Source organism: Cebidichthys violaceus, unplaced genomic scaffold (genome assembly GCF_023349555.1).
Source record: "Cebidichthys violaceus isolate CVI_PGR_0920_01 unplaced genomic scaffold, fCebVio1.0.p SCAF_51, whole genome shotgun sequence".
Classification (NCBI taxonomy): Eukaryota; Metazoa; Chordata; class Actinopteri; order Perciformes; family Stichaeidae; genus Cebidichthys; species Cebidichthys violaceus.
Window position 1 is genome coordinate 1,278,887 of NW_027176717.1, and position 26,248 is coordinate 1,305,134.

Below are 26,248 nucleotides of genomic sequence, written 5' to 3' on the forward strand. Positions count from 1 at the left end.
GTACAGTATTGAGGGTTATGAGAGGCCTGCTCCCCTCACATGACCTCTACAAACATTTAAAGTCACATACACACACATAGACGACACAAACGATCACAAACCATAGAAAGCGAGCAATTAGCCAATCAAAGCATGAGCTGAGAGCGTGCTAACTATGAATTATTTCTTCTTCAATGGTTTTGATGTTGCAGGCGACTTCTTTCGCTTCCCACAGGGGCTACTTGTGCAAGTGTGCAGCTTGTGGATTTGTGGTCTCCACCGAAAGGCATATGGCATGTAATCACTAAGATGTGAAATTTGAAGAAAACTCACTTCCTAAATTGGTTGACCCCAAAAGAATTCCACACAATCGCTCCTCGTGTGTTTGGTTGAACTGGCGAAGCTCAAACTCCAGGGTGAGCTTATGCCTGGGAACGCACGCTAATGACAGCATGCCAAAGACAAATTGTCCATTACAGAACAATATAACACGCAATAAACTTCTCTAATTTCCCATTACTCAAGTTTATACTCTACATTGCTCTACACTTCCTTCATTTTTCTCTCCCTTTTTTCCATCTTCCCTTTTCTGCCGGTCTCGTTTTCTGTTTCCCTCTCCTCACCGTGTTGTCTCTTCTTCTTTTCTTTCCCTCCCCGTCTCCACTCGTCAATTCTGTCTCCTTGTTTTTTTCCCTTCACCGCTGCCTTCCTTTTCCCTCTTTCTGTCCCTCTCTCTGTTTTCCACTCTTCCGTCCAAATCCTTTATTTTGGTCATCAAGGCAAATTTTCAGCTCCATTTCCCCTCAGTGTGAAGTCACTCGGTCTGCTCCAATTACCATCCTAGTTACTGAAATGAATAACCTGGTACCGTTACAGCTGGATGTGAACTAGAGGGCGGCGAGAGGGGGCTGGTTTTTACCCTTGTTTAACCCACATCTGATCTTTTCATTAGCAATGTTCCCTCTGCTCCCTCCTAGCCCAGGGATCGCCTCTGTGCCAACATGAGAGTTGGCCACAGGCGAATGTAGCCTCCTCTGACGTACCTGTTAGCTCGAGGTTTAGTCTTATAATCCTCAGCAGGTTTAGGTAGCCCTGGGACAGAGTCTGTATTAGCACACTTCATGTTGCGAGGTCAGTGCTCGTGGGTTCAAATCAGCCTAGTTTCTTTCACAGGTTTGTTATGAATGGTTCTCAAATACTTTTACAGTTACACATACTGACATCTGTGAACAGCCAGTAAAAAAGAAGTTGGATTCAAATATCTCAATTGTACCTTGACGGTATTTTTTTTTTTTTTTTTTGAGGCAGGAGTAAAGACGAACACAAGAGGAAAAATAAAGATCAAACTAATTCATCATTCACTAAAACCTTTCCCCTCACAGTAATAGTCCAGTGATACCGTAACTGGTCCTTGAAGTAGCACTCTGCATTTAAAAAGCTCAAGAGGTAGTGGTTCTTTTAGCCTTTCCAAAACAGAAGAGCAAAGTCTAAGAAATGTACTTAGCAGTGTGTTTGTTTGGCTCCAAGTAAGCTACAATCATTAGTATTTCCGGCTAACTTGCTTAGTACCTACAGTGACATATGAAAACAGTTGAATCTTATATTTTGCTTCTATTAAGTGCATTTTAAGACCCCCTTTACAAGATTCTAGTTTTAAATGACAGCAATATTAAAAAGTCAGTCGGATACAGTGTCAATTTATCAGCTTAATTAGCTAGCTGCCGATAGCTAATATATTCCAGTGACAGCCGTCATTTTAGCAAGTATAATTGACAACTGTTGACTGGAAATGAGAAGCCTGCTTTTGTCCACCGTAGTCTGAAATCAAGGACAAAAACGAACGATACATTTTGAGTAATTAATCTGCCACAGTTATCGTTGTTGAGGATGGGAAGCTTGTAAGGCTTAGCAACAGTCAGTAATGCAACCACTAAATGTGAAGATGTAAAAGTATCACACTTCCTTACACCCTCTAATATAACCTCCACAAACCGCGTACGTCACAGTAACGAGTAAGTGTGTGTGCCAGAATGTAAAAGGAAAGTTACATTCCCTCGTAAAAATCTACTTAATCTTAATTTCACTATTACTAGATAGTGTTCTCAAACATACGGCACTAAGCCTAGATTTAATACCTTTCCTGTTTCCTAAGAGCAGCCAGCGAAGTTCAGATATTAAATATCAGCTGCAGAGAAGCATTTATTCTATTGTAATCGATGGGGAGAATGAAACATCTTTAAAATACATATAATGTAAGCTCTGAAAAATGCCCAGTTGTTCACCCATCTGCAATTTTAAATGGTTATTAAGTTACACTACAATGTTACCCACAAAGCTAGTACTGCTGTAAATCTGCATCTGTGGCTACTGGCAGGCTGAGTAATACGCACACACACACACACACACACACACACACACACACACACACACACACACACACACACACACACACACACACACACACACACGCCAGTTTGAAGTCAGCAGGTGCTGAATTATTAATAATCTAGTATTTCTACTGTCCAGACGGAGACACAGTGAGGAAACATTGAATCTCCCTAAAATCATTAACAACCATTAGTATTGCAGTCAAACTACAAAACACACAGAGACACAAAGAGAGAAAGTGGGAGTGGGGTTCCAAGGAAGAAACTGGAGGAAAAGATTAAAGAGACGGAAAGAATATGGTTGTTCAAAAAACGGACCAGTTTTCATAATTGCGGACAGGTCTGACCTGTCTGACCCTCGAAAAACCAAATTCACCCTCACTACTCGTCATAAAAAAATAATAAATACAAATTCCAATTGTTTTTAACATAATTATTCAACCGTTGGCCATGAGATAAAGACACCTGACCCTACATGAGAGGTGATTTTTGTTCAACTAAACTTAATCTCAAGAGGATCCTTTTTGATTTAGTTCTCCTCATAAAGGAACACACAGGCAGGACAATAGAATACAGACAACAGGGAGACAGGTACACAGACATGCTGGCATGCAGACAGAGAGGTAATCAGATGCAGACAGGGAGAAAAGACAGATCAAGGTTAAGACGAGTTTGTGAGGCAGAATTAGTGTACATAGTGCTTAAAGAGTCAGAGACAGACAGGTTCAATGAGATAACACGGACAGGTAGTAAAAGTAGTTAGAAACAGACAAACCATTCCTATTAGCATAAAGGAAATACAAAAAAAATGGAGTGAACTGTCCAGAATCCTAATGGAAAAAAAAAAGAGTGGGTTAGACTCTGCAAGTCAGGCATCCTCGGCTGAAAGTAAAACAAAAGTGAAGTGTGAAAACAGAGCCACTAAATGAAAGAGTTGCATCATTGACGGGCAGAGCGGCTCAAAGAGTTTCTGGCTGTACAGCGGAGACTGGTGCCAAACTGTGCCCTCATTTTACAAACTTTTGGGAGCAGTTCACACAGCAGTGTAACAGATGACAAAATCGTCTCCTGATGCACAGGCGTGCCTACAAACTGACCTTTAGCGGGATTTGTTAAATTTTGCAAACAGTCCAAATAAGCCGCATTGGAGAGGCTTGGCGAACCGATGCAGCAACTCTTTGACTGTGATTATTAGTGAACATACGCAGCTCGTACCCATGTGGAAAAGGCTTGCAAAACATGAGAAATCTGTTGTCAAATTACAAATGTTTGTGTTTTTCTTTTAATGTGCTGCAATTAGTGGCCATTATAAACAAATCTGCTGATTAGTTTCTTAATTTAATGACTTGTGTTGTCTATAAAATGTCAGAAAAACATCCATCATCATTATCCATAGGCCAATATGATGTATTTTAATTGTCTGTTTTGTTTGAATTCAAAGATATTTAGTTTGATATTATATACAACAAAAGAAATTCTCACACCTTTTTAATGTCAACGGTGGAACCTCTGACCTATCTGTGTATGAATCATCTCAGATCTTAACTTGTGGTCCTGTGGTGGTTAGAGGTGGAATTCCCAATGGTAAAAAAATTGTGATATAAATTAATTTGAGATTATTTAATTTCACATAACTTTTCCACATGGGACTAGTTGCTCTCATAGTGCTCTCACATCCCATCCTCCGACAAGCAAAGTGAGTTTTTGTCGTGCATCTGTCTAATTGACCGACAGGGCCACCAGCCACTCACGTGCCCAGGTAGTCCCACACCAGTCCCCCCATTGGCTGCTGAGAGGCAGAGGGGGGAGGGGCCTGTTTTCGCGATTGCTGAGAACGCCACAGATGAGCGGCAGAGGGATTTCTGGGGTTTGATGTGCGCGCACACACACACACACACACACACAAACAAACATAAACACACTCACGCAGATGCAGAATCACATGAATGTATACGTTTGTATGCATACATACGTGTGAATAAGATACAATGAAAGGAAAAGATGATGGAATAAATAAAGCCAAAATGGAAGGAGAAAAGAGGAAAAAGAAGGGAGAGAAAGGGGTGAGAAAGGGGTGAGAAAGGGGTGAGAAAAAGGGACTAGTGGATTAGCACTGCAGGAAAGATTACCATAGACTCCCAACAGTATGGAGTCCAATCTAAAATTAAATGATCAATTCAGCAAGACAATCTTGGTTGTTTTCTACAGATTTATGTTGAAAGAGGAGAGAGGAAGATGCACAGTAATGTTTGTTGTCATCGCTCTACATAAATGCATCTCTCACCTCTCCAGCTCGTTGATCTTTTTCTCCTTGTCGTTCTTTTCGTTCTCCATCTCCCTCAGAATCTCCAGAAGTCGTTCCACCTCGGACTGGCCCTTCCCAGCATCCTCTTTGTGACGGGTCACTTCCTGCTCCAGGCAGGAGATGCGTTTGGAGAGTTCAGTGTTGGCCTGGGAATCTGCCGCTGCGCCCTGAGCCTGGAACGGAAAGTCATTATTGTAAACAAACCGAGATAAAAAGGATACGGCAATAACAACATGTGTGTTGCGGATGGGTTGGATGACGTGCGCCTTTGTAAACTGTTTAACAGTAATTGGTCTAAAATTGGTCTTTTATTAATGAAACTACTTTCACAGACGGGTCTTAAAGGGACCAGACACACTTTTATAGACCAGACCTTTATTTTACATTACAGTCATTTAGCAGACGCTTTTATCCAAAGCGACTTACAATTCAGTATCTATCTACACACCGTAGACGCAGCTACGGAAGCAATTTTGGGGTTAAGTGTCTTGCTCAAGGACACATTGACATGAGACTAGCAGAGCAGGACACACACAGAACCCTCTGATTGAAAGGCAGCCCTGCTCTCCACTTCACTTCACGGTCACCCCGTGAAATTTTAGAGATAGTCCATCCAGCCAGTCAGGTAGATTGTAGACCATGTTTGAAACAGAGATGCTTAAACATACAAAGCCTCATCAGTAGTCATAAAATCTAAAATAACTAGTGGAACAATACCAAGCTTGGCTAATACAAAAAAAAAGCACTTATGAAACATGAAGAATTACATTTTTCAAATGAAGGGTAAATGTTACTATCTCATAAATGTGTGTGCTATTGAGTTACACTATGTTATTAATAAAAAACATTTTAGTCTGGCTCACTGACGGTGTCTTGGGGTTTGAGATGGATTCCATACATGCAACATGCAAAGGCACATGATGCTGATTAATGTGGAGATTAGCATGAGCATAAAAAGGTGAATAAAGTAAAAAGCTAATTAAAGTGAGCTGCAGTGGCTTCCTCCGTTCTGCTTCTCTGCTCTACTACACAGAAAATGGTGAAAATGAGAAAAAATAAACAAATGAAATGAAACAAAGGAGAAAAAAGCAAGTTAGAACCGGCGTAGAGGTTAGAACAGCTGTGTGTGTTTCCCAGAAGCAAATGTTGCTCTTGGGACAGATTGATTTTGTGCGTGTGTGTGCGTGTGTGTGCGCACGTCTTGGTCACACAACACATAAAACCTATTAGTTTTGGAACCGGACAACAGTTTTTACAGGTCTTTATGCGGAGAGGAAATGTTTGGGTGTCTGACGGTATTATAAGAAGATCTGGGCGGAGAAAGAGAGAAAGACAAATAAGAAAGGAAAAAAGAAACATCACACACAATGTCACGTGCAAAATGTCAATCAATACACACACACACACACACACACACACACACACACACACACAAAGACGTGTTTTCAGTCTTTTTTCCATCCATGGTAACAGAAAGAGACTGAGAAATAAACACTGATGAGAGAAACCCCAGAGATCCACTGACACATGCATACACATTCTCTCTGTCTCTCACACAGACACACACACACACACACACGCACATGCACACGCACACACACACACACACACACACACACACACACACACACACACACACACACACACACACACACACACATTCAGGGTGTGGTGGTGGTGCTGTCTTCTCCACTCTGTGAAAATGACTGTAAGGCTGTCAGCAAGCCGTCACACACACACCATTTTATGGGCTGCTGTGTCAGAGAGAATATGTGATATGCAAACACACACACACACACACACACACACACACACACACACACACACACACACAGCCAGTCATTTCTCTTGGAAAACAGTAAGGGAAAGCATTGAAAGGGAGAAAGAGACGAGGGGTTCTTTAGTTTAAAATCCTCCATTTGTTGTGTTTCTGTCTGAACTGTGTGCATTTATTCACCGTTGCGATTCATATAATTGATGGTTTCAATTGGCAGTTGTCGATGGTCTTTAATTACTCTCAAAACAACCAGCTAAACTCTCACATAAAAACCAGAACACAGAACAGTATCCACTAGCGGAAAACATCGTTCCCCTCCACGTTCACAAACGAGAGTAAGCTGTGGTGAGCGTGAGCTCGGCCCTCCCTACGTGCTCGCACCTCGCTCGTCTAGTTGACTATTGAGACTTTGGAGGCGGGGATGGAATAGACAGTGGCTGATGTCTGCGCTCATTCGATTGGTCACTTTCAGGAACCACAACCAGCTTTGCATTGGTGCAATGTGGCATGTGCAAATGAAGGATGTTCGGCTTCCCTCTGTGTTGTCACCCATACCCGGTACATTATTTTGTCGTCCACCTGTTTTGGTGCAAGTGTGGTTTAAGATATATTACAAAATATGTAAACTGCACCATCTAAGTCCCATGCGTTTATAATTCCAAACTCAGTCACAACTGAATGTACAATCAAAGTCAAATTTTGAATGCAGCTGATTCTTGTCTTGTTTTACTGAGAGGCAACGGTATGTTCGTGTTGCGCTGCCGGACAGCTAACCTTCTTGAGTTGGTTCTCTAGTTTGACACACTCCTCTCTCTTCTGCTCCAGGCCGATCTCCAGACTCTTCAGCCTACTGTCCTTCTTCAGAGTGGAGGAAGCCAGAGAGGAAGCCTTCTCCTTCAGATCCAACACTGAATTCTGAAAGGAAATAAGAGATAACAGAGACAGAAAGTGATAAGGCAGGAAGTCAGCGCAATAACTTCTCAGTGCGAGACACTGAGCAGCTCTACTGAACTGCCTCGTATTGTGTATAGTGCCGTATTGTTATTAACTCACTGTTAAAGGATACGTCCACTTAATACAACTTGGGTCTTGTTTTTGTATATTAACTTATCTTCTCTACCAGATATGATAAAATTGTATTCACCCAAGTCATTCTTAACTTTATAAGAAGGTCGGTCCGAAAGAGACATTAAATGTCAATAATGATCAAAATGAGCATAACTACAGCAAAAAACATGTGATTTATAATTTTACAGTTCATTCAAATAAGTTTGGCCAACTTGGCGGGTTTGTTTAAAACACGTGTGATCATTTGACCGCTCCCGTCTCGTCCCTTTTTGTTTTTTTAGCAATGTTTCCAGATCTCAGCAACTAACTTGGTGCGTACAATCCTATGGCTAATATTACAAGTATAAAATGATCCTTTAAGGTATTCCTACGAGATTGTTCTCCAAAAGCTTTTCCCATGACCTGTCTCTTTTCTCACTCTTCCAGCTCAATCCCTCCATCCGTGAAGTCTCTCTCTCCCTTTCTTTTCTGGCCTTTTCCTCTTTTGGTAGGGCCAGTCAAACAGAAACCGACGGACCAGAAGGAGAGACACTCAGACGTGTAATTTCACCCTTGACTGACAATACCAACTCCAGACTACAGATCATCATGTTTGACTGGGCTTTGGTTAGAGAAACCTTAGTGCTTACTCAGATTATATTTAGGTACGTATATAGATACAGTATATTGCTGTTGTCAGACAAACCCCACATCTGTGTTTAGCAGTGAAGAGAGGAATGTCTGTTTTCCCATGAATATCTCAAATTATATAATGGGACTGTAACAGGTTTTATGACCCCACAATCACTAAAATTACTGGAGAGCAAACGTCAAAAAAGGCATACGGGATTTTTCACTACAACATATGTGCATTTGATTTGAGGGTGTATACTGTGCTCATTTTCACATTCATACTTGTAGTTTGGGTTTCTACTTGAAAATGTTTATAAGCTTTAATGTTCAAAAAAGCCTTTTCTCATACTGGTTGTCTGAATATACTTATGCTGTGTGCATTTCTCTCTGGATTAAGCATTTTGATACTTTCACAGTGTTTATGTGGCATCTAGACCTGCTTTACAATCTCACTTCCTACAATATGGGACTTTTAAAGGAATACTTCTGACAGTAGTCTTAATATGAAGCTGGATGCAGTGGGAAACAGCTAGCCTTGCCATGTCCCAAAGGTTTTAAAAAGTAAAAAGTCTGCCTACCAGCACCTCTAAAGCTCAGTTAATTAACACTGGGTATTCTTTGTTTAATGTAAAAATGTGGACCTCCTGCTGGCTCTTGCTTCATATTTAGCGTACAAACATGGCAGTAGTATCAATCTTCTCATCTACTTCTCCGCAAGAAAGCTAATTAAGTGTACATCCTAAAATGTGAAACTATTCCTCTAAGACTCAGAAGATTAAATGCACCTGAAGGCACATTTTCAGTTTTGTGATGTCACAACTTAACTGTAGCTGTGGTGTGTGTCTTTACACGAAACGTGTGTGCGTGTGTGTGTGTGTGTTTACAGGTGTGCTTTGAAACGTGCACTTGTGTGGGGACACGAGCATTATTTGTTCCCCACTGGTACTGAAAAAAAGAGGAGCGTTAAATGTAATAATAGTTTTAGCTTTATGCATCAGTGCCTGTATTTCCTTTCTCGTTTTAACTAAAGATTCATAATGTTGGAATTAGCTACATTAGGCTTATTGTTTGGTTCTGGTTTGACTATTATTATAAATACATTTAGGTGTTCCTAAAGTGGTTAATTGTAACAACTGCTGCAGGATGACGCAAGCAAAACCAGAGCTTAAAAATGCTGTGTCATCGTGTCTCTCTCTCTGTGTCTCTGCTGTGGTGTTTTGCATGAATCACAAAGGTCGAGGCGAGAAGAATCCAGCTCCAATCACTGTTTTCATTGCTCATGAAGCATATCTTTGTCAAGGAAATGTGACTGTTTTATCATTGTTGTCCATCAGCACGAGGACCTTGGGAGGATCCGAAGTCTGTTCTACAGTGATAGATCAATCACGTTTTCCTTGGCGGGGACATAGAGAGTGTGTTTTTCTGACTTGTAGCACAGATACGCTTGAGAGTGTCTCCATGTGTCTGTCCTCTACCTCGCGGTCAGCCAGGTCAGCCTGCAGATGGGAGACTTTCTCCCTCAACTCCTTCAATTCCTTCTTGCTGGACTCCATCTCGTCCCCCTTTTCTCTTTCCTCCCTCTCCCGCTGCTCCTTCAGCCGCTCGATGATCCGCTCCTGGAGGAGGAGGAAGAGGAGGATGGAAGTTAGAAAAATAGAGAACAGAAAGAGTCGAGGGAGGGAAAGAGGAGGCGAGAGAGAGGCAGTCAACGCTCCAACAGTTATTCACAGTCACTCAATATCAAGTTTCTATACTAATAACAGTCGCATTAAACTTTATGTACATGGCAGCTTTGACAGGATCTAACAGCCAACAGTGATTTCAGACACGTAATACGTTCTGGCACCAGATGTAATATTCACAACCACTAAAACACTATCGACACTCTCCAGCTATAGAACAACACAGTGGCCAGTTCAAGCTGAAGCATTAAGGTTCACACACACACACAAAAGCAGCACGAAAAGCCTAAAAAGTGTAACCTGACTGTGCAGTGTGTGTGTGTGTGTGTGTGTGTGTGTGTGTGTGTGTGTGTGTGTGTGTGATATTGTCCTATAGATCTATCTTCATGAGAATCGATTTAAGGTTTCAGCCTTGAGAGTGAACATTGTTTTTTGGAAAGTGAAGATATTTTGGCCGGTCTTCACTTCTTTAAAAAGCCCTTTCAGATTTTTTTTATTATTATCAATTATTTCCTTAATTAATCGGATTAATTGGTTTGTCTATAAACTAACGTATGCACCCACCACAGGGTTAAAACCTGATATTTGAGCGGCTGGTACCAGTGAAAGTTTGAGATTCATAGACTATCAAAATAGTTATTATTGATTATTGATAGATTAAGGGTAAGAGTTAGGGGTGTAGTTTTGATGGTTCACATGTAGCTTAGGGGCTAGTAAGCACATTACGTCAATGAGGGTCCTGCCAAGTATAGATATACAAACTGGTGATTGTTTATATTCAATATTAGGGTTATCATTACTGTTTGCAAAGACAAAACTACTGACATTAAACAAAGCACGACACATGGTAAAAACACTTTGCTTTGAAACATAAGGAAGTAACAGAGGAAAGGAGCAATAACAAAGAAAGCAAGAGGGGGATGGAAAAATAGAAAGGAAGAAAGGAAAGACATCCAAAAGCACCAAAACAATGAAAATGGAGGAAGAAACGCCTGCGAAAGTCGTTTGAGTGAAATTAGCGTCGTCGACCACCTCCGCCTGCCAACACTCACACATCTAGCTGACACCCTGGATATTAGTCACTGGACAATTAATAGCCCTGTTTCCTCTGTGTGTGTGTGTGTGTGTGTGTGTGTGTGTGTGCGTGCGTGCGTGCGTGCGTGCGTGCGTGCGAGCGAAGGAGACTGAGTCTGTAACATAATCGCACATTACAGTACAAAAATATATTCTCATCAAACACTTTAAAGTGGTCTGCTAGTCACTGGTTCGTTTCCCAGAATCAGGGTTGAGTCCTGGGTGCCGAATAACAGATCATCAAACAGGCGGTTGAGGGTTCAGTTCCCACGCTCAGGTGTTTCAGGGCTGTTAAATGGCTGTGACACCTGCATGTTTACACGCAGACAGTGACAGTGCGGCTGTTGGTTCTAATCCCACCTGGTTTAGACCGCAAGTTTGATTCTTAATCTTTTGCGAGCGCTGTGAGGGGTTTAATAATGAAACAGCCGATGTGATTATTGGTTCGTTTCCATTTATCCAGAGTCATTTGGTCATTGCCTGGGTGGTCGGCTGTTTTGCTCATCGTGGTTTTGTTATTAATGTAACCTTGCTCTGGAGTTGACCTGAGGTTGGCCAGCAATATATGTGTGCGGGTGTGTGTGTGTTTCCTCGTACATCTATCTTTGTGAGGACCAATTTGAGTTTCAGACCTTCAAAGTGAGGACATTTTTTCAAAGGCCTGTTTGAGGGTTCAGACTTGGTTTTAGGGTTCGGGTTAGAATCAGGTAAGGGTAAGACATCGTAATGGTTACGGTAATGGTAAGGGAATGCTTTATGTTAACGAGTGTCCTCACAAAGATAGATGTACAGGGATGTGTCTGTGTGTACCTTCTCAGCCAGAGCCTCCTCCAGTGTCCCCAGTGCTGTGTCTGTGTTCGAGGTGTCGGTCTGTAAAGACTTGACTCTGCCTTTCAGTCCGCCCAGCTGTTTCTCTTTGTCTCTCAGCTGATCCTGGAGGTTCTCTATCTGCACGGAAAAAAGGTGAGAACAAATCATCAACAGTCTTGTTTTTCCAATTGTTTGGCTAAGAATGATATTATGTTGGAAAGTGTATCGGCCCAGACGATAATAACTTTCAGCAGACGAACAGCAAACAACATTAACAAAATTAGCTGTAATAACAACAAATATAACAACATATATGTGAATAACTCTCAGAGATACAACACTGTAGCCTAAATTAAGACAAAGAAATCTAAATAATTATAAGGTACAACAATCCGACATACTGTATTTCCAATTAATCTATAATAAGTGGAAATTGTCTTTTAATATTGGCTTCTCCAATTTCTCCCTCAGATTTATAACAGCAACAAATAATGATTTAGATTATTTAGTTGATGTGGCTTTAAACTAAATTAAAAATGATCACCATTCAATTAAACTTAATTTAAATATTGAAGAATGACAAACTAATAAAATAATAAATATAGTATGTACATTCAAATGTTTGTCAGAGTCATTAGGACAAATTATAAAATGATTTTCATTTGATTTGATTTTTTGCTTTGCTGCTAAATGTTTATTGCTTATTACAAATAACTTATGTCAGCATCCCATTTGGGGATCTGGATCGGGTGAAATTGCCATTTTGCCCCCCATTAGTGTAAGTGAATATGTTTCTCTGACAGTTGATAAACAAACGCACACCTCCCACATTCCCTCTGTTTCTCTCCTGTTTCCTGTCGCGCTGATTTCAAAGCAGATGAATCCTCGAGTCAAAAAACGAACACAAAAGTCTCTGCCTGCAGCACCGTCTCTAATACAAGGCCACCTCTCTCTCCCGTTCTCCCTGCCTCCTCCTGTTTCCTCTCACAGTGATTTGGTAGCAGATTCATTTTCTGTTAAAACACTAAATCAGCAGAAATAACTGAAGGACTCACTCTTTCCCTGAGCCCACAATGAGTGTGTGTGTGTGCGTGCTTGTACTGTATGTGTGTGTGTTTGATCACAGACTAAGATAAGGAGCTATGTCAACTTTGTGGTATTCATTAAAAAATGGATGGAACAAAAGGTTGAGCAACCCAGAAATAACAAATTGAGGAGAGAAGAGAGGGATGGAGAGCTCATGTGATGTGGTGTTACGGGTGAACTTGGGTGGTAAAATTACAAAATGTCCCTCTCCCTCTCTTTCCTTCTGTCTTTCTTTTGCCTTGCCAGAGAGAAAGGAAATCAAGCAATTGAAAACCCGTCACGAAAAAATAGAAAGTCAGATTGGTATGCAACCTCTGACTCTGCTGCAGGTGAGACGCACGCATTTACAGTACCACAGAGATTGTGTGTGTGTGTGTGTGTGTGTGTGTGTTCATACAGTAAAACTCTTCCAGCGCCTCATTAATCAACTGTTCACTTGACAGCTTGACTGACATCTCCTCCTCTCTCTCTCTTTCTCTCTCTCTCTCTCACACACACACACACACACACACACACACACACACACACACACACACACACACACACACACACTTGACATTGAGAGGCAGAGAGACTCTTTGATCGCGGCTGCACTTACTGAAACTGACAACTGCTGGATGCTTGACACACACATACACACACATACACACACACACACACACATGCAGTATTTACCTGTCTTGTCCTATTTTAGCTCCAAAATCATGTGTGATAATGTACCGGAATATGTTAACAAAACAATAACCCGCTGACGCCTCTCTTCATCCATGTTATGAAAAATTACATTGAAAAATCAAAAGAGAAGAGGATGATGGGAGATCAGAAGAATTAATTCCATGCACTCGTGGTAATTTCCTCCATGAGTAACACACAATGACAGGTAAAAACATGACAGCGGAAAGATGGAGGAGGAGGAGGAGGAGGAGGAGGAGGAGGAGGAGGAGGAGGACAAAGTGGAAAAGAAGAAAGAAAGGTATTTTTAGTTTTTCCACATGCAAAAAGAGAAGAAATTATGAAATCATAAGTGCAGATTAGATAAAACAGGAGTCAGCAGCATCTCGGTCTCCCTCTCAGACACTAGACTGTATTCTATTTGAAGACGGCAGAGGTCATCATTTATTGAACAGGAGGAACTCATTAGTATGCATCTGATTTCATACACACTCTGCCTCTCTCCTCCCCCTCCCTGTCCTGCTTTATGTCTGTCTGCTTAATTGTCTCCATCAATTATCTGCTCACAGATGGGGGGGGGGGGGGGGGGGTATTTTCATGGCAAAAGGGCTTGTAATGGGATAATTTAACTGTATACTGGATTTTCTGTCATTTTTACACTTAATTTGTTGGATGTCAGCGTCTGGACAGTTGTCTGAACACTTCATTCCCCCATCCATCCCAAACTAGTGTTTGTGTGTCAAAGTATGCGTGTGTGTGTGTGTGTCAGACAGTAAAGACAGAGGGTCAGTGCTGCACATCCATCTAACTGACAGCATTACCATAGAGACACACACACACACACACACACACATACACACACATTGACAACTGGCCAAGAATATCCAAAAAGTATTCGTAACTCTTGCTGCCAGTATAGCTGCCTGTCTGTGTGTCCCTCGGCCTGCCTGCTCACCTGTCTGTCTGCTTCAGCACCTGAACTACACACTGTCCTACAGCCCCATCTAGTGGCTGTAGTGTCACATGACAGCACAATAATGTTGTACGTGCAGATTTCAATGAAAGATAATTATTATTTCGTCTCCATGTATCTAATCAATTTAGGCAACGATTAAAAACGATCCCACAACATTTTATATATTAACATTTTTAAATAAAAATAGCCTCTTTGTATTGATAACTGTTTATATTTAGACTTAGATATTCTATAGCCTGTTTAAATAAAGTTGTCACAGTTTTCAAAATGAGTTCTCAAAATCTTTGCAGGAGAAATGGATCTACTGAAAAGAAAGTACTGAGTTTCACGATTTAAGTGGCAGCGTCACAGGTTTGTTCAGAATAAAGAGTTCTGGTGTGCAGCGTGAGCCACCTATGGACGCCGAAAGAGGAAATCCAATTGGGATGACGTCACAGTAGCACTCACACCGTTAAATCAATGACTTTTTTAACAGGATCATAAAGGTATTAACTTTGCATTATGTGCCACATAATACCTTTGTGTTTCCTTACCTTCTTCTGCAGCACGTTGACTTTGCGTTCCTTGACGTCCAGCATGTCTTTGAGGTCGCTGATCTCTCCCTGCTGAGTGCTCTTCTCCTCCGTCAGCTCTGATATCTGCTGACTCTTTTTAGCGAGGAGGGACTCCTTTTCCTCTAGACGGAGACGCAGCGCATCCACCTGCACACGCGCAATTAAAAGTGAATGAAAAATGGATATTAACAAACCAAAGGTCGATTTCCTTCAATAGCACCTTTACATACAGCGACAAGTACTAGTCAAACAGTAACTCTACCTCAGTCTGCAGTATAGCGGCTCTCTGTTCCTTGGCGGTGAGTGACTCCTTCAGTACGTCCACGTGTTGTTTGCTGTCAGAAAACTGATTGTTCAGAGTTTCCAGTTTGGTCCTGAAAGCCAAAAGCTCGCTGTCCTTACGACCCAGATCCTGCTTTGCTTGTTCAATCTGAGTAACACACACACACACACACACACACACACACACACACACACACACACACACCATTACACCCAGTAAGAGTGTGTACAGGAGAGGATTACATGCTCACTTATATTAAAATGTACTTAAATCCACCACAGGTTTTAATTGTATTCTAATGTGCATGTTACGGCTTTAGCTGTTACTCATGACTCCATTTTAGAAGACTAACATGATGAATGCTCTAATTGACATTTGAGTAGTTTTACATATTGACAACCAGAGCATTCTAGTGTTAGTCATTGGGTAGTGCCTTGCTCAAGGGTTCGTACTGATAAATCATCAAAGAGAGGAGCTGTAAAAAGCTCTCCTCATCCACATTCAATTGAATAAAATGTGAATAAATTGAATTGTGAGAGGCTTCCTACAAGGGCTACAGTGTCTGTGAGTTCCATCAAGTATCATTTTCACATTGAGGTCTTTCTAGCATTTTTTCCTAATTTCTCACCTGGAATCCCAACAACTGGTAGACACACATTAAAGTCAGTGCAGTATAATAAACCCAGTAAAACATATGTTGTGCTCCCCATATACTTATCTGTACTGTACAAGCTGGTCAGGGCCAATTCTTTATCCCAAAATGATAAAAAAAAAAAAGAACAAAAAACTATTAATATTAAAAGCTAGAAGTGGCCGTTAAAGTTCCTTCAATCTTAATGAGGTGACTGGGAGGGAATTTAACATGACACAAAGAACAAAAAGAATGGACCCTAACCACACAGGAGAATTAGTCTTCTAAACACCAACAAACTAGTCACTATTTGAGGGAAACCTCATGCAAGAAGAAGGAGAAGCAGGTTAGAGATATGCATTATTGTGTCACAGCTGTTATTGTACAGTTCAGACTGCTTTTAAACAACTATTACTGTCAACAGCCGTTGGTCGTAGATAGAACGGGAAGTAAAGACCTCCTAACCTGTTCATATGACCCAAACGGCACACAGAAAATGATAGTTGTTTTGAGTTATAGTTGCTTATTGCTGTCTGAACACACAGTCACACTACTGGGATTCTACTGAGAATCTACTCAAGCGGCAGCCATTAACCAGTCCACCTGGGAGACGGAAAGAGCGGGAGATTTAGAAAGCAAAGACAGGAAGAGCAAACCGAACACGGAGGCGCATCTCTTACTGCGGACGCCTCCCGCTGGAGCTCATTGGCTCGTTGACTTAGCTCCTCCTTCTCTGATTGGCTGTGAGTCAGCTCCTCCTTTAGCTGCTCAACCTGGCAGGAGAGGAGGGCGTCACCACAACAAATCAGCCGCCACGTTCACAAATCACACTGGCCACAAACGGCATATCCAAAGCCTCGCATGCTGAAACAATGTGTGAACAACACCCCGCTGTACATCCTGCGTGTCAGTGAGTAGAACAGTTTGAACGTCGAGGACCGTGAATCCACTGAAACCTGTGACACTGCTGCAAGCTGTTAATTGATGTGCACCTGTAAAAATGGTCTTTAGGAATAAATAATGCTGTCTGTGAGAATAATGCTTTTCATAGACAGCCCCTAAACTGTCTTATGTTTCCCGATCCAAAGAGTCACGTTACAAACAAAGAATAATTAAACCGTAAAGTAAAGATATAGAAAAGAAGAAAGACAAATTCAGGTTCCATCATTTTCAAGTACATTACTTAATTGACAATGAAATGCAATAACGTAAACCCAAACTGATGTTAATACTGTAGTTTTAATCACAATACACTCCACTCAACCATTTCCACGGCTTCCTTATGCCCTAATAAACAATCCAAATATTGTTTCACGGTGGTATGTCTATTGAAGATATCCCAATTGAGCCAGAGAGTAGTTATCTTAGTTCATAGTTGTGAACAAATCATATGGGGGTTGTTGACCCATGGTCTTATATACATTTTAAGACTGCAAACATGCTGATGATGTCTGTATTTAAAAAAAAAATATGTAAGCCATTTAGTGTATTACAATAAACATCTAAGAATACATGCTAGCAATGATGAAATCAAAGAAAGAATGTAATAGAAACGAGCTGTGAATTACTTCCTTCCACGAAAAAAAACAGCAGAGACTAAAACAAACACATTTGTGCTTAAACAAGCAAAGAGAAGGAAACATCGACTGAATTCCCAAACTGTCTCGTCTCCCCACATGACAGAGGTAGTGGTTTGTTTTAATGAGCGTGGCTCCCGCGGTAACCCTTCCTGTTCCTGACACTGAAGTTGTATCCGCCAATTGTAAAGAAGTCGCGTTATTTCCCAGCAAGCAAAATCCTGCAATCTTTCCTAAACATGAAAGGGGGAAAAAATGGAGAGACAAGAAGAAAAGGTGTGTGTGTGTGTGTGTGTGTGTGTGTGTGTGTGTGTGTGTGTGTGTGTGTGTGTGAATCTGTCACCTTATTCTTCATGAACTTGGAGTGGGATCTGTACACCTCCATCTGTTTGATCTCCTCCTCCCTCTCCTCGCTGCTCAGAGCCCCGTTGGACTTGAGCATGTTCACCTCCTCCTCCAGCTCCCTCAGACCGCGCTCCATCGAGCTGATCTTCGCATCCTAGCAGAACATCATTACATTACATTACATTACAGTCATTTAGCAGACGCTTTTATCCAAAGCAACTTACAATAAGTGCATTCAACATTGGTAATCAAAAGAACTACTAGTCACCAGAAGTCATAAGTACATTTCCTTTTCCAAACAAGCATCTAAGAGCATGAAGCAGAGCATAACTCAGAGCCAAAGTACAGTACAGAAACAAGAAAAACAGTTAGTGCTATAAGTAATATGAATACAATAAGTGCAACAAGCTAGTATGAAAACAATAAGCGCTAAGTGGAAGGCTCAGGGTAGCACTTCCTGAAGAGGTGGGTTTTCAGCCTGCGCCGAAAGATGGGCAGCGACTCCGCTGTCCTGACGTCAGTGGGAAGTTCATTCCACCACTGTGGGGCCAGGACAGAAAACAGCCGTGACCGGGTCGATCGGCTGCCAGGACCTCTGAGCGATGGGGCAACCAATCGCCCCGAGGCAGCAGAGCGAAGTGGTCGGGCGGGGGTGTAAGGCTTGACCATGGCCTGGAGATAGGAAGGAGCTGTTCCTTTCACTGCCCTGTAGGCTAGCACCAGAGTCTTAAACTGGATGTGAGCTCTTACAGGTAGCCAGTGTAGAGAACGGAGAAAGGAAGTTGTGTGGGAGAACTTGGGGCGATTGAACACCAGGCGAGCTGCAGCTTTCTGGACAAGCTCCAGAGGTCTGATGGCCGACGCCGGGGCTCCGGCGAGTAGAGAGTTGCAGTAGTCCAGGCGGGAGATGCCAAGAGCCTGGATGAGAACCTGCGCCGTCTCGTCAGTCAGGAAGGGACGAATCCTCCTGATGTTGTAGAGCAGGAATCTGCAGGAGCGTGTAACGGATGAAATGTTTGCCTAGAATGACAGTTGGTCATCCAGGGTCACACCCTGGTTCCTCGCAGTCCGAGTTGGCGTCGCCACGGTATCATCAATGGTGATGGACAGGTCCCGGTGCGGGCAACCCTTCCCCGGGAGGAACAGTAGCTCAGTTTTGTCCAGGTTGAGCTTGAGGTGGTGTGTCGTCATCCACTTCGAGATGTCAGCCAAACACGCAGCGATGCGCGTCTCCACTTGGGTGTCACCGGGGGGAAATGACAAGACCAGCTGGGTGTCATCGGCATAACAATGGTAGGAGAAGTCATGCGAGCGAATAACAGAACCCAGAGATGTTGTGTAGAGCGAGAAGAGAAGGGGGCCCAGGACTGACCCTTGCGGAACCCCCGTAGTCAGCATGCGTGGTTCCGACACGGCCCCCCTCCAGGTCACCTGGTAGGATCGACCCGTCAGGTAGGATGCAAACAGGGAGAGTGCAGAGCCTGAGACGCCCATCCCCTCGAGGGATGAGAGGAGGATTTGATGGTTCACAGTGTCAACAGACTGATAACATCAACATGCTCATGTTAAACGGCAAAAGACCAGGTGTGATTTACCGTGCCCAGGCCATAAATATCACCACGTAATGACATATGCTCCTTTGGTATGTCTGACAGATGAGTAGAGCTGGACAGTCAATCAAAGACCGGCATTATGAAAGGTATCATCAGTTTGATTGAGGAGATGAGGAATAGAATATACGTACACATATTTTTGAAGGCAGGGAAGGCTAAAACAGATTTTACTGCCTTGATCTTTAGTATTTGCAATAATTAGCTGGTTTGGAGATGCAGCGTAAACAGAACCAATATGAAATAGCTTATAATGAACAGAAACTGTACAGATGTCATTATGCATTATAGATATATCCTTTAATCTGATCTCTTATACTGGACACAATGAAGGATGACAGAAACACATATTTACTGTTAATACTGTGAGTTGTTGCAGATTTGAAAATATGCGCCTCCACCAGAGGAAGCACTTCCAGTTATACGGGGAGTTTTAAATTGCTATCATGTCAGATAACTTCTAGTGTCCACTTTAGGCTGGGCACTAAAGAGAAAATACTAATATTACAATATATGTTATGTCGATGAGTTAATGTTTGAAACGAAAAATGTAATTTTCAGGTTGATGTTCTCAACTGAAACCATCCTGTAAAAATTCAGACTCACTAACTGCGTTATGGTGTTACCTTCAAGTTATGTATTATGTAGTTTTATACTGAAAAAACAACAGTGTGTTACACTGGTTAATAATGAATATAGCCTGACAGACACTAGGTATATGAGACTGATACCTGATATCAATATTTTGGAGTTTAAAAAGAATCTGATGTCAGCTGATGTGTAAGAAAGAATTGACAGCACATTGTTTACCTTCATTTCGATGACCGTCTGCAAGGCCTTGGTCTTTGTTGATTCTGGAGCCGCTTCGTATCTCCTGTGCAGCTCCTGGGGGACACAGACACCCCGGTGGTCAGCGGGCGACAGACAGGGGGACAGAGGGGGACGGAGGGAGGGGGGAGAAGGTCGTGGGCCAGGACGGAAGGCGACGGCGACCGGCGGAGAGGGATGGAGGGAGGGCTGAATGGCCGGTGTAGGCCGGGGAGCGGGAGCAGGGAAGGACGGAGAGTGATGGAGGGAAGGATGGACGGAGGAGGCGATGACGAAAGAGGGATAGTGAGGAGGACAGGAGGAGGGGAGGACGACGGGATGGCCGGAGTGGCGATGGGAGCGAAGAGAAGGTGCGGGGAAGGAGGGAGAGGAACACAGTTGGTAGTGGCGTGTAGGGGAGAAAGGAAGGGAGGGTTGGAAGGAGGGAGACACGTGGAAAGGAGGTGGAATAGGGATGGAGGGAGAAACTGGAGAAGGGGGAGAGATGGGGATGGAGGGGGAGGTGGGAATGAGGTGTCTCCCTCTCGCAGAGGCGCTGGCTTTCAGCCTCCTTGGGTCGATCCGTCCATCCCACATCCTTCACACTGGGAGGAACGCCACTAGCTAAGCTCACACCGTTTCAGCCACAAATGAGAAGGAGTGATGAAATAAGCCAGCCTCAGATGCTTTGAAGCCTTCAGTTTCAAATTAAAACTAAAATGTTGTGGATTCTTAAAAAAAACTAAGTCGTAATGAAAGCAAACAATTCCGTTCAAATGAAGAAATCCAGTCGTAAGGCTTCAAAAGCTTCAAAATGAAACTACAGGGTGCAAGTTCAGTCTCCTAAAGAAGCGTACAGTAACCTGTCACAAAATAATATCTAACATACATCACTAACAAAAAAAACTGCAAGAATTGTAGATTTCCACTACATTTCTGTTCCTAAAATTGCCTAAATTCTCAAAAGATTCTCCGAAGTCCTAATTTAACGACCCTGATTGAGCTACATGCAACGGAATTCTATCCGTCTGGGTGATGTTAAAACTCACAAGCCAAACGACGTGAGAGCAAATGGGGGGAGGAAGAGAGGGAGTGTAGTGGTAGATGTAAAGGCACGAAAAGAGAAAGAAAGGACAGGGAGAAAAAGTTCGAGAGAGGGGGGGCAATGAAAGCAGAAGGGGAAGACGTGGCTGCGTATGCATCGCTGCTTTTCTTTGGCGGAAACACACTTAGGAGGCCGACAAAGACGGTTAATGCATCAGCCAGGAAGCACAAAAACACACATATGTGAAAGGGATAGCAGGGTGCCGTGGCTTAAGGCGCTGCATGAATGCTATGAATGCTCATGACCACACAAAACAGTCTCATACACATACACACACACACACACACACACACACACAGATATTCCTGGGGAGTGTTACAGGTAAAATAAGAGCTGATGCAACCATTGCAAAAGTACAGCAGAAAAGAGTCTTTTAAGCAAAACGTTGTGCAATTGTAAAATTCTAATTCTACTGAATGCTAATTTAATTTGTAGCATTTCCAGTCTTTCTTTGCTCCCATACAGAAGTCTCACTTTTTACTGCTGCACATTAGCTCGAGCCCCACTGGGGACAATTTTGAAACATTTCAAAAACAGCTGCAGGAAGTTGCAAAGACTATTCAGCAACACTTGCTCTTATTCCGGTTTTCCTGCTTTGTCATTAACAATGTCTGAAGGCAAATACTGTCAAAAAACAGAAACTCTGTCCAGCACACTGATGCAATGTGAAACAACGGCCAGAAAATGTGTTAAGAGAGCTGTAATAATTTGAAGAGACTGTGTCTCCTAATTATGTTTTAAAGGGAGAACATCATCTTGCTTCATAACTCTCTTTCTCAGTCATTTGCTGCCTATGATACACCTAATTATGCATCACTTGCTTGCTCTGTGTGTGTGTGTGTGTGTGTGTGTGTGTGTGTGTGTGTGTGTGTGTGTGTGTGTGTGTGTTTAAATGCATTTCTCCCTCACAGCTGTGGCTTATGGTGCATTTGGAGCTGGTCAAAAAAGGCTGGTCTGATCAGTTCTTTTTTGTAACAAGACAACTTAACGGTTTATGTGAAAAAATATATTTCAGACACATATCTATTCATATCTATTGATTGTTTAATAAATGTTTAATTTCAATTCATTCCCTGTCTGTTACACTTTTTTGTACCTCAATTGTGTTGAGTGTTTTCTTTCACATTTTTTTATTCCACTTACTTGTTACTTAAGTAAAAAAAAAAAAGAGTGAATGAATGTGTCCAGAAAAGATGTATTGAAGGTATTTTGTATACTGAAATAAACAAACGTCCAGCTTTGATAATTGTTGTTCATTAAGAACATCTTTCCACTAGAGGGGGCTGTTGTATAAAACAACACACGCGTTGATGAACCGAGAGTAAAAACAGCTGAAAGAGACGTAAGAAGAGAGACAAAGTAAAAAAACTGGATAAAGTGTCCATTCCTGTTTGTTTATTTGTGTGTGTGTGTGTGTGTGTGTGTGTGTGTGTGTGTGTGTTGATGTTTCTGTGTTGTATTATAACTGAATTATGAGCCAAGACTGGAAGAAGCCAAGGGCTTTGCCTGCATATGACATGGTTTGATTTGCACACACTCAAATCTGGCTGTACACAAAGACACACACCCTCACACACACATGGGAATGCTTGAATGCACTCTGTTCCTCCACACACACACACACACACACACACACACACACACACACACACACACACACACACACACACACACACACACACACACACACACACACACACACACACACCTCTCTGAGTTGCAGCATTTCCTTGTCTCTTTGCTCCATTAGGCCCTCCAGCTGGTGGATGGTCATCTCAGCATCGGCCAGTCGCCTCGTTCGTTCATGGTCCTCCTCGGTTGCCCGTGATGACAGGCCTTTGCTCTGTAACATTTCCAGTAACTTCTTTATGGATTCGTCCCTGTCAGAAGATATAATACATTTAGAGCCACACTTCACACGTTGGCAGCAAGAACTACTTACGTAACAGTCATTTTCCCACTTTACCTGGCAGTTAGTGTGTGTTTCTGTGTGTCTATCCTCAGCTCCATTTCTTCCACGGTCTTCCTCAGGAGGAAGAGCTCTTTCACCTGACGCTCATACTCGGCGTGGAGACGCAGGAAGTTCTCCTCCGTCATCTCCTGAGGGGAGATGGGCTGGTTGCCGAGGTGAACGGATTCGGTGTAATCGGACTGGAAGAGCTGGTTGAGGTCTCGCTGGATTCGGAGCTCATCTTGTAGAGCCTGGATGGAGCACTGAAAATGCTGGAGGAAGAGAAAGACGTCAGACTTTTAAATACAAAAGCTAACACGAGAGTGTGCACGTTGTGGTGAGGCTACTGAGTGTAATAGAGTATGAAGTAAGGCTTTTATTGTTCCACCGCACAACAGGACGATAAAACATTAGCAGAGGTCTCACATGGTTGTTAATCAGTGCTATCCGCGTAAGCTTTATTGTACCAGGAACTGAGATTTTTGGGCTGTCCAAAATCTCCAAAATATTGCACTTTAGACAAGGCAATGCTACAAACCACCCACGCCCTTCTTGTCTTGTTGGAGATCTAGTCCAGGTCTGGTATTGTTAATAGGGCTGTACCAGTTTTTAATGCTAAATTAAACCCTGTCCTCATGTTAACTTACGTACAAATTATTCCAATGCAGTCAACACAGTTATACAGATATCAAATCTAGGAAAGTATGTTAAATAAGTTACAATAATAATACCACTAGTATAGGATAGGTTACAAAAATAATACCACTAGTATAGGATAAGTTGCAAAAATAATACCACTAGTATAGGATAAGTTATAATAATAATACCACTAGTATAGGATAAGTTACAATAATAATATCACTAGTATTGGATAAGTTACAATAATAATACCACTAGTATAGGATAAGTTACAATAATAATACCACTAGTATAGGATAAGTTACAATAATAATACCACTAGTATAGGATAAGTTACAATAATAATACCACTAGTATTGGATAAGTTACAATAATAATACCACTAGTATAGGATAAGTTACAATAATAATACCATTAGTATTGGATAAGTTACAATAATAATACCACTAGTATAGGATAAGTTACAATAATAATACCACTAGTATTGGATAAGTTTCGATAATAATACCACTAGTATTGGATAAGTTACAATAATAATACCACTAGTATAGGATAAGTTATAATAATAATACCACTAGTATAGGATAAGTTACAAAAATAATACCACTAGTATTGGATAAGTTACAATAATAATACCACTAGTATGTGGTGTGTATCCATGAAAGTTGTTTTATACAGTCATTCCATGTTCTGATGAAGGCTACGCATTGGCCTCGTTTTTAAACAAACAACACGTAGGCTAAATTATTATTTTAAAAAAAGAAAAACAAAACATGATCAAATTAAAAAAATAAATAAAGTTAGCCTATTACGATAGTTTTTTTCATAATTGGGGCCTATTCGTGTGTTCGTCATTGTAAATAAACACCATTCATATTATTTGCCAGCTCAAATCTGATTTTATTGCAGTCATTACAGTAATTAGAAATGGCTGCACTTGCAAAGGTGCTTGCAATTAATTACACTACTCATTTAATCAGTCCGTCTCCAAACTTCAAGACAGCAGCGGTGCTTCATTTTATGAGAGGTGTGTCACCTTACGTCAGCATTCGGATCCGCTGTTCATTGGAGGAAAGTGTCCACACCTGTCGTCTCATCAGTGAATCTGTGATCAATCTCTGTGGTCTACTGAAGAAAGCCGTGGCCGCGCACTTACTCAAATTAGTTAGACCTGGCTTGACAAAGCCGCCCCTCCTCAGCCTGGCTCGGCGTTCGAACAACCAATTAAGCCAGGATGAACTTATGAGACTTTGTCCAACCTGGCTTTCCCACTTATCCTGGATGTCTTTATTCTACTTTCAAACAACAGGCCCCTGGAAGCCTGAGTTGAGGTATTGGAATTGGTAAAGAAAAGGTCGGTGCACTGATGTGAACATGTAAAGCCTAAAGAGGCACGTTATGATATTGAGCTATACAAATAAACATCACCTGACTGCAGCGACCCATAAATCAATGTGCTCATCTAAAAATATTCTGGGTTTGATCGATTTGTACCTGGATCAATACATACAATAGATTAAGGCTGACATTTGCATTGTTTTCTTTTGAGTGACTGGCTGACTGACACAGTATGAGTATATCTGCAGTGAGTGAGTGTGTGATAAAAGTGTGTTGGCAGGTTAGTATCACTACCATTATGGTTGAGGACAACGTGACATGACTACCTCTGAGTCAGACAAAGAGTTTAAACTGTGTGTGTGTGTGTGTGTGTGTGTGTGTGTGTGTGTGCGTGCGTGTGTGTGTGTGTGTGTGTGTGCGTGTGTTGTCACTATGATGTCCTCAAGCTTTTGTAATATGCGTCACACATAACCTGAACAACAGCCAGGCCATCGCCACACAAGTATAATAATCCAGGCAGCACGGTGCTGAGGGAGAAGTGCATGAATGAGAGAGATTAAAATAGAAAGGTAAGAGGTTACAAAAAGGCAGAGATGCTATCACTCCCTTGCAGCTATCGTTAATCAACATTGACGAGGGAGAGAAGAAGATTAAAGGAAAAGACAAAGAGACAGATGAGATGTTCTTAGATATAAAAGACGAGAAAGGAGAAGAGAAGAGAAGATAGTGATCACAAATACACTTCATTGCAGTGTCTCCTGCTTTGTCTTATTCTGTTCAATTTTATATTTCCATTGAGACAGATGTACACAATATAGCAATAAATCACAAAATCTATTTCTCTTCTTATTAGAGTACTGCGTTTGTTTCCTTGTGGGTTTGTCTGCTGACTCATACAATAGCTCTTCACACTCTTGTGTTGGTGGCTGACATTTAGAAACAGACAAACAGACACACAGACACACAGACAGAGAATCATT

The 26,248-nt window shown here is 41.9% G+C and overlaps 1 protein-coding gene across 10 annotated transcripts in view; it reads right to left on the reverse strand.

Annotated features, from left to right (window-relative positions):
* LOC137888054 (ELKS/Rab6-interacting/CAST family member 1-like) overlaps positions 1 to 26,248 on the reverse strand; it is a 113,213-nt gene that overhangs the window by 66,721 nt on the left and 20,244 nt on the right. For 4 of the 10 annotated variants that reach the window (XR_011105098.1, XR_011105097.1, XM_068731340.1 and 1 more), the window contains exons 5-14: positions 23,307 to 23,563; positions 23,049 to 23,220; positions 20,239 to 20,313; positions 17,817 to 17,972; positions 15,245 to 15,412; positions 14,962 to 15,129; positions 11,695 to 11,832; positions 9,604 to 9,744; positions 7,223 to 7,363; positions 4,651 to 4,844 (exon numbers count right to left, since the gene is read on the reverse strand). Coding sequence is in view for 7 of the 10 variants with exons in the window: in XM_068731340.1 (XP_068587441.1) it covers positions 4,651 to 4,844; positions 7,223 to 7,363; positions 9,604 to 9,744; positions 11,695 to 11,832; positions 14,962 to 15,129; positions 15,245 to 15,412; positions 17,817 to 17,972; positions 20,239 to 20,313; positions 23,049 to 23,220; positions 23,307 to 23,563 (1,610 nt within the window). In the remaining 3 variants the exon portion in view is untranslated. Of the gene's footprint in view, positions 1 to 4,117; positions 4,229 to 4,650; positions 4,845 to 7,222; positions 7,364 to 9,603; positions 9,745 to 11,694; positions 11,833 to 14,961; positions 15,130 to 15,244; positions 15,413 to 16,576; positions 16,670 to 17,816; positions 17,973 to 20,238; positions 20,314 to 23,048; positions 23,221 to 23,306; positions 23,564 to 26,248 lie in introns of all 10 variants that reach the window. The other 6 variants (XR_011105096.1, XM_068731335.1, XM_068731334.1 and 3 more) reach the window with 3 other exon arrangements.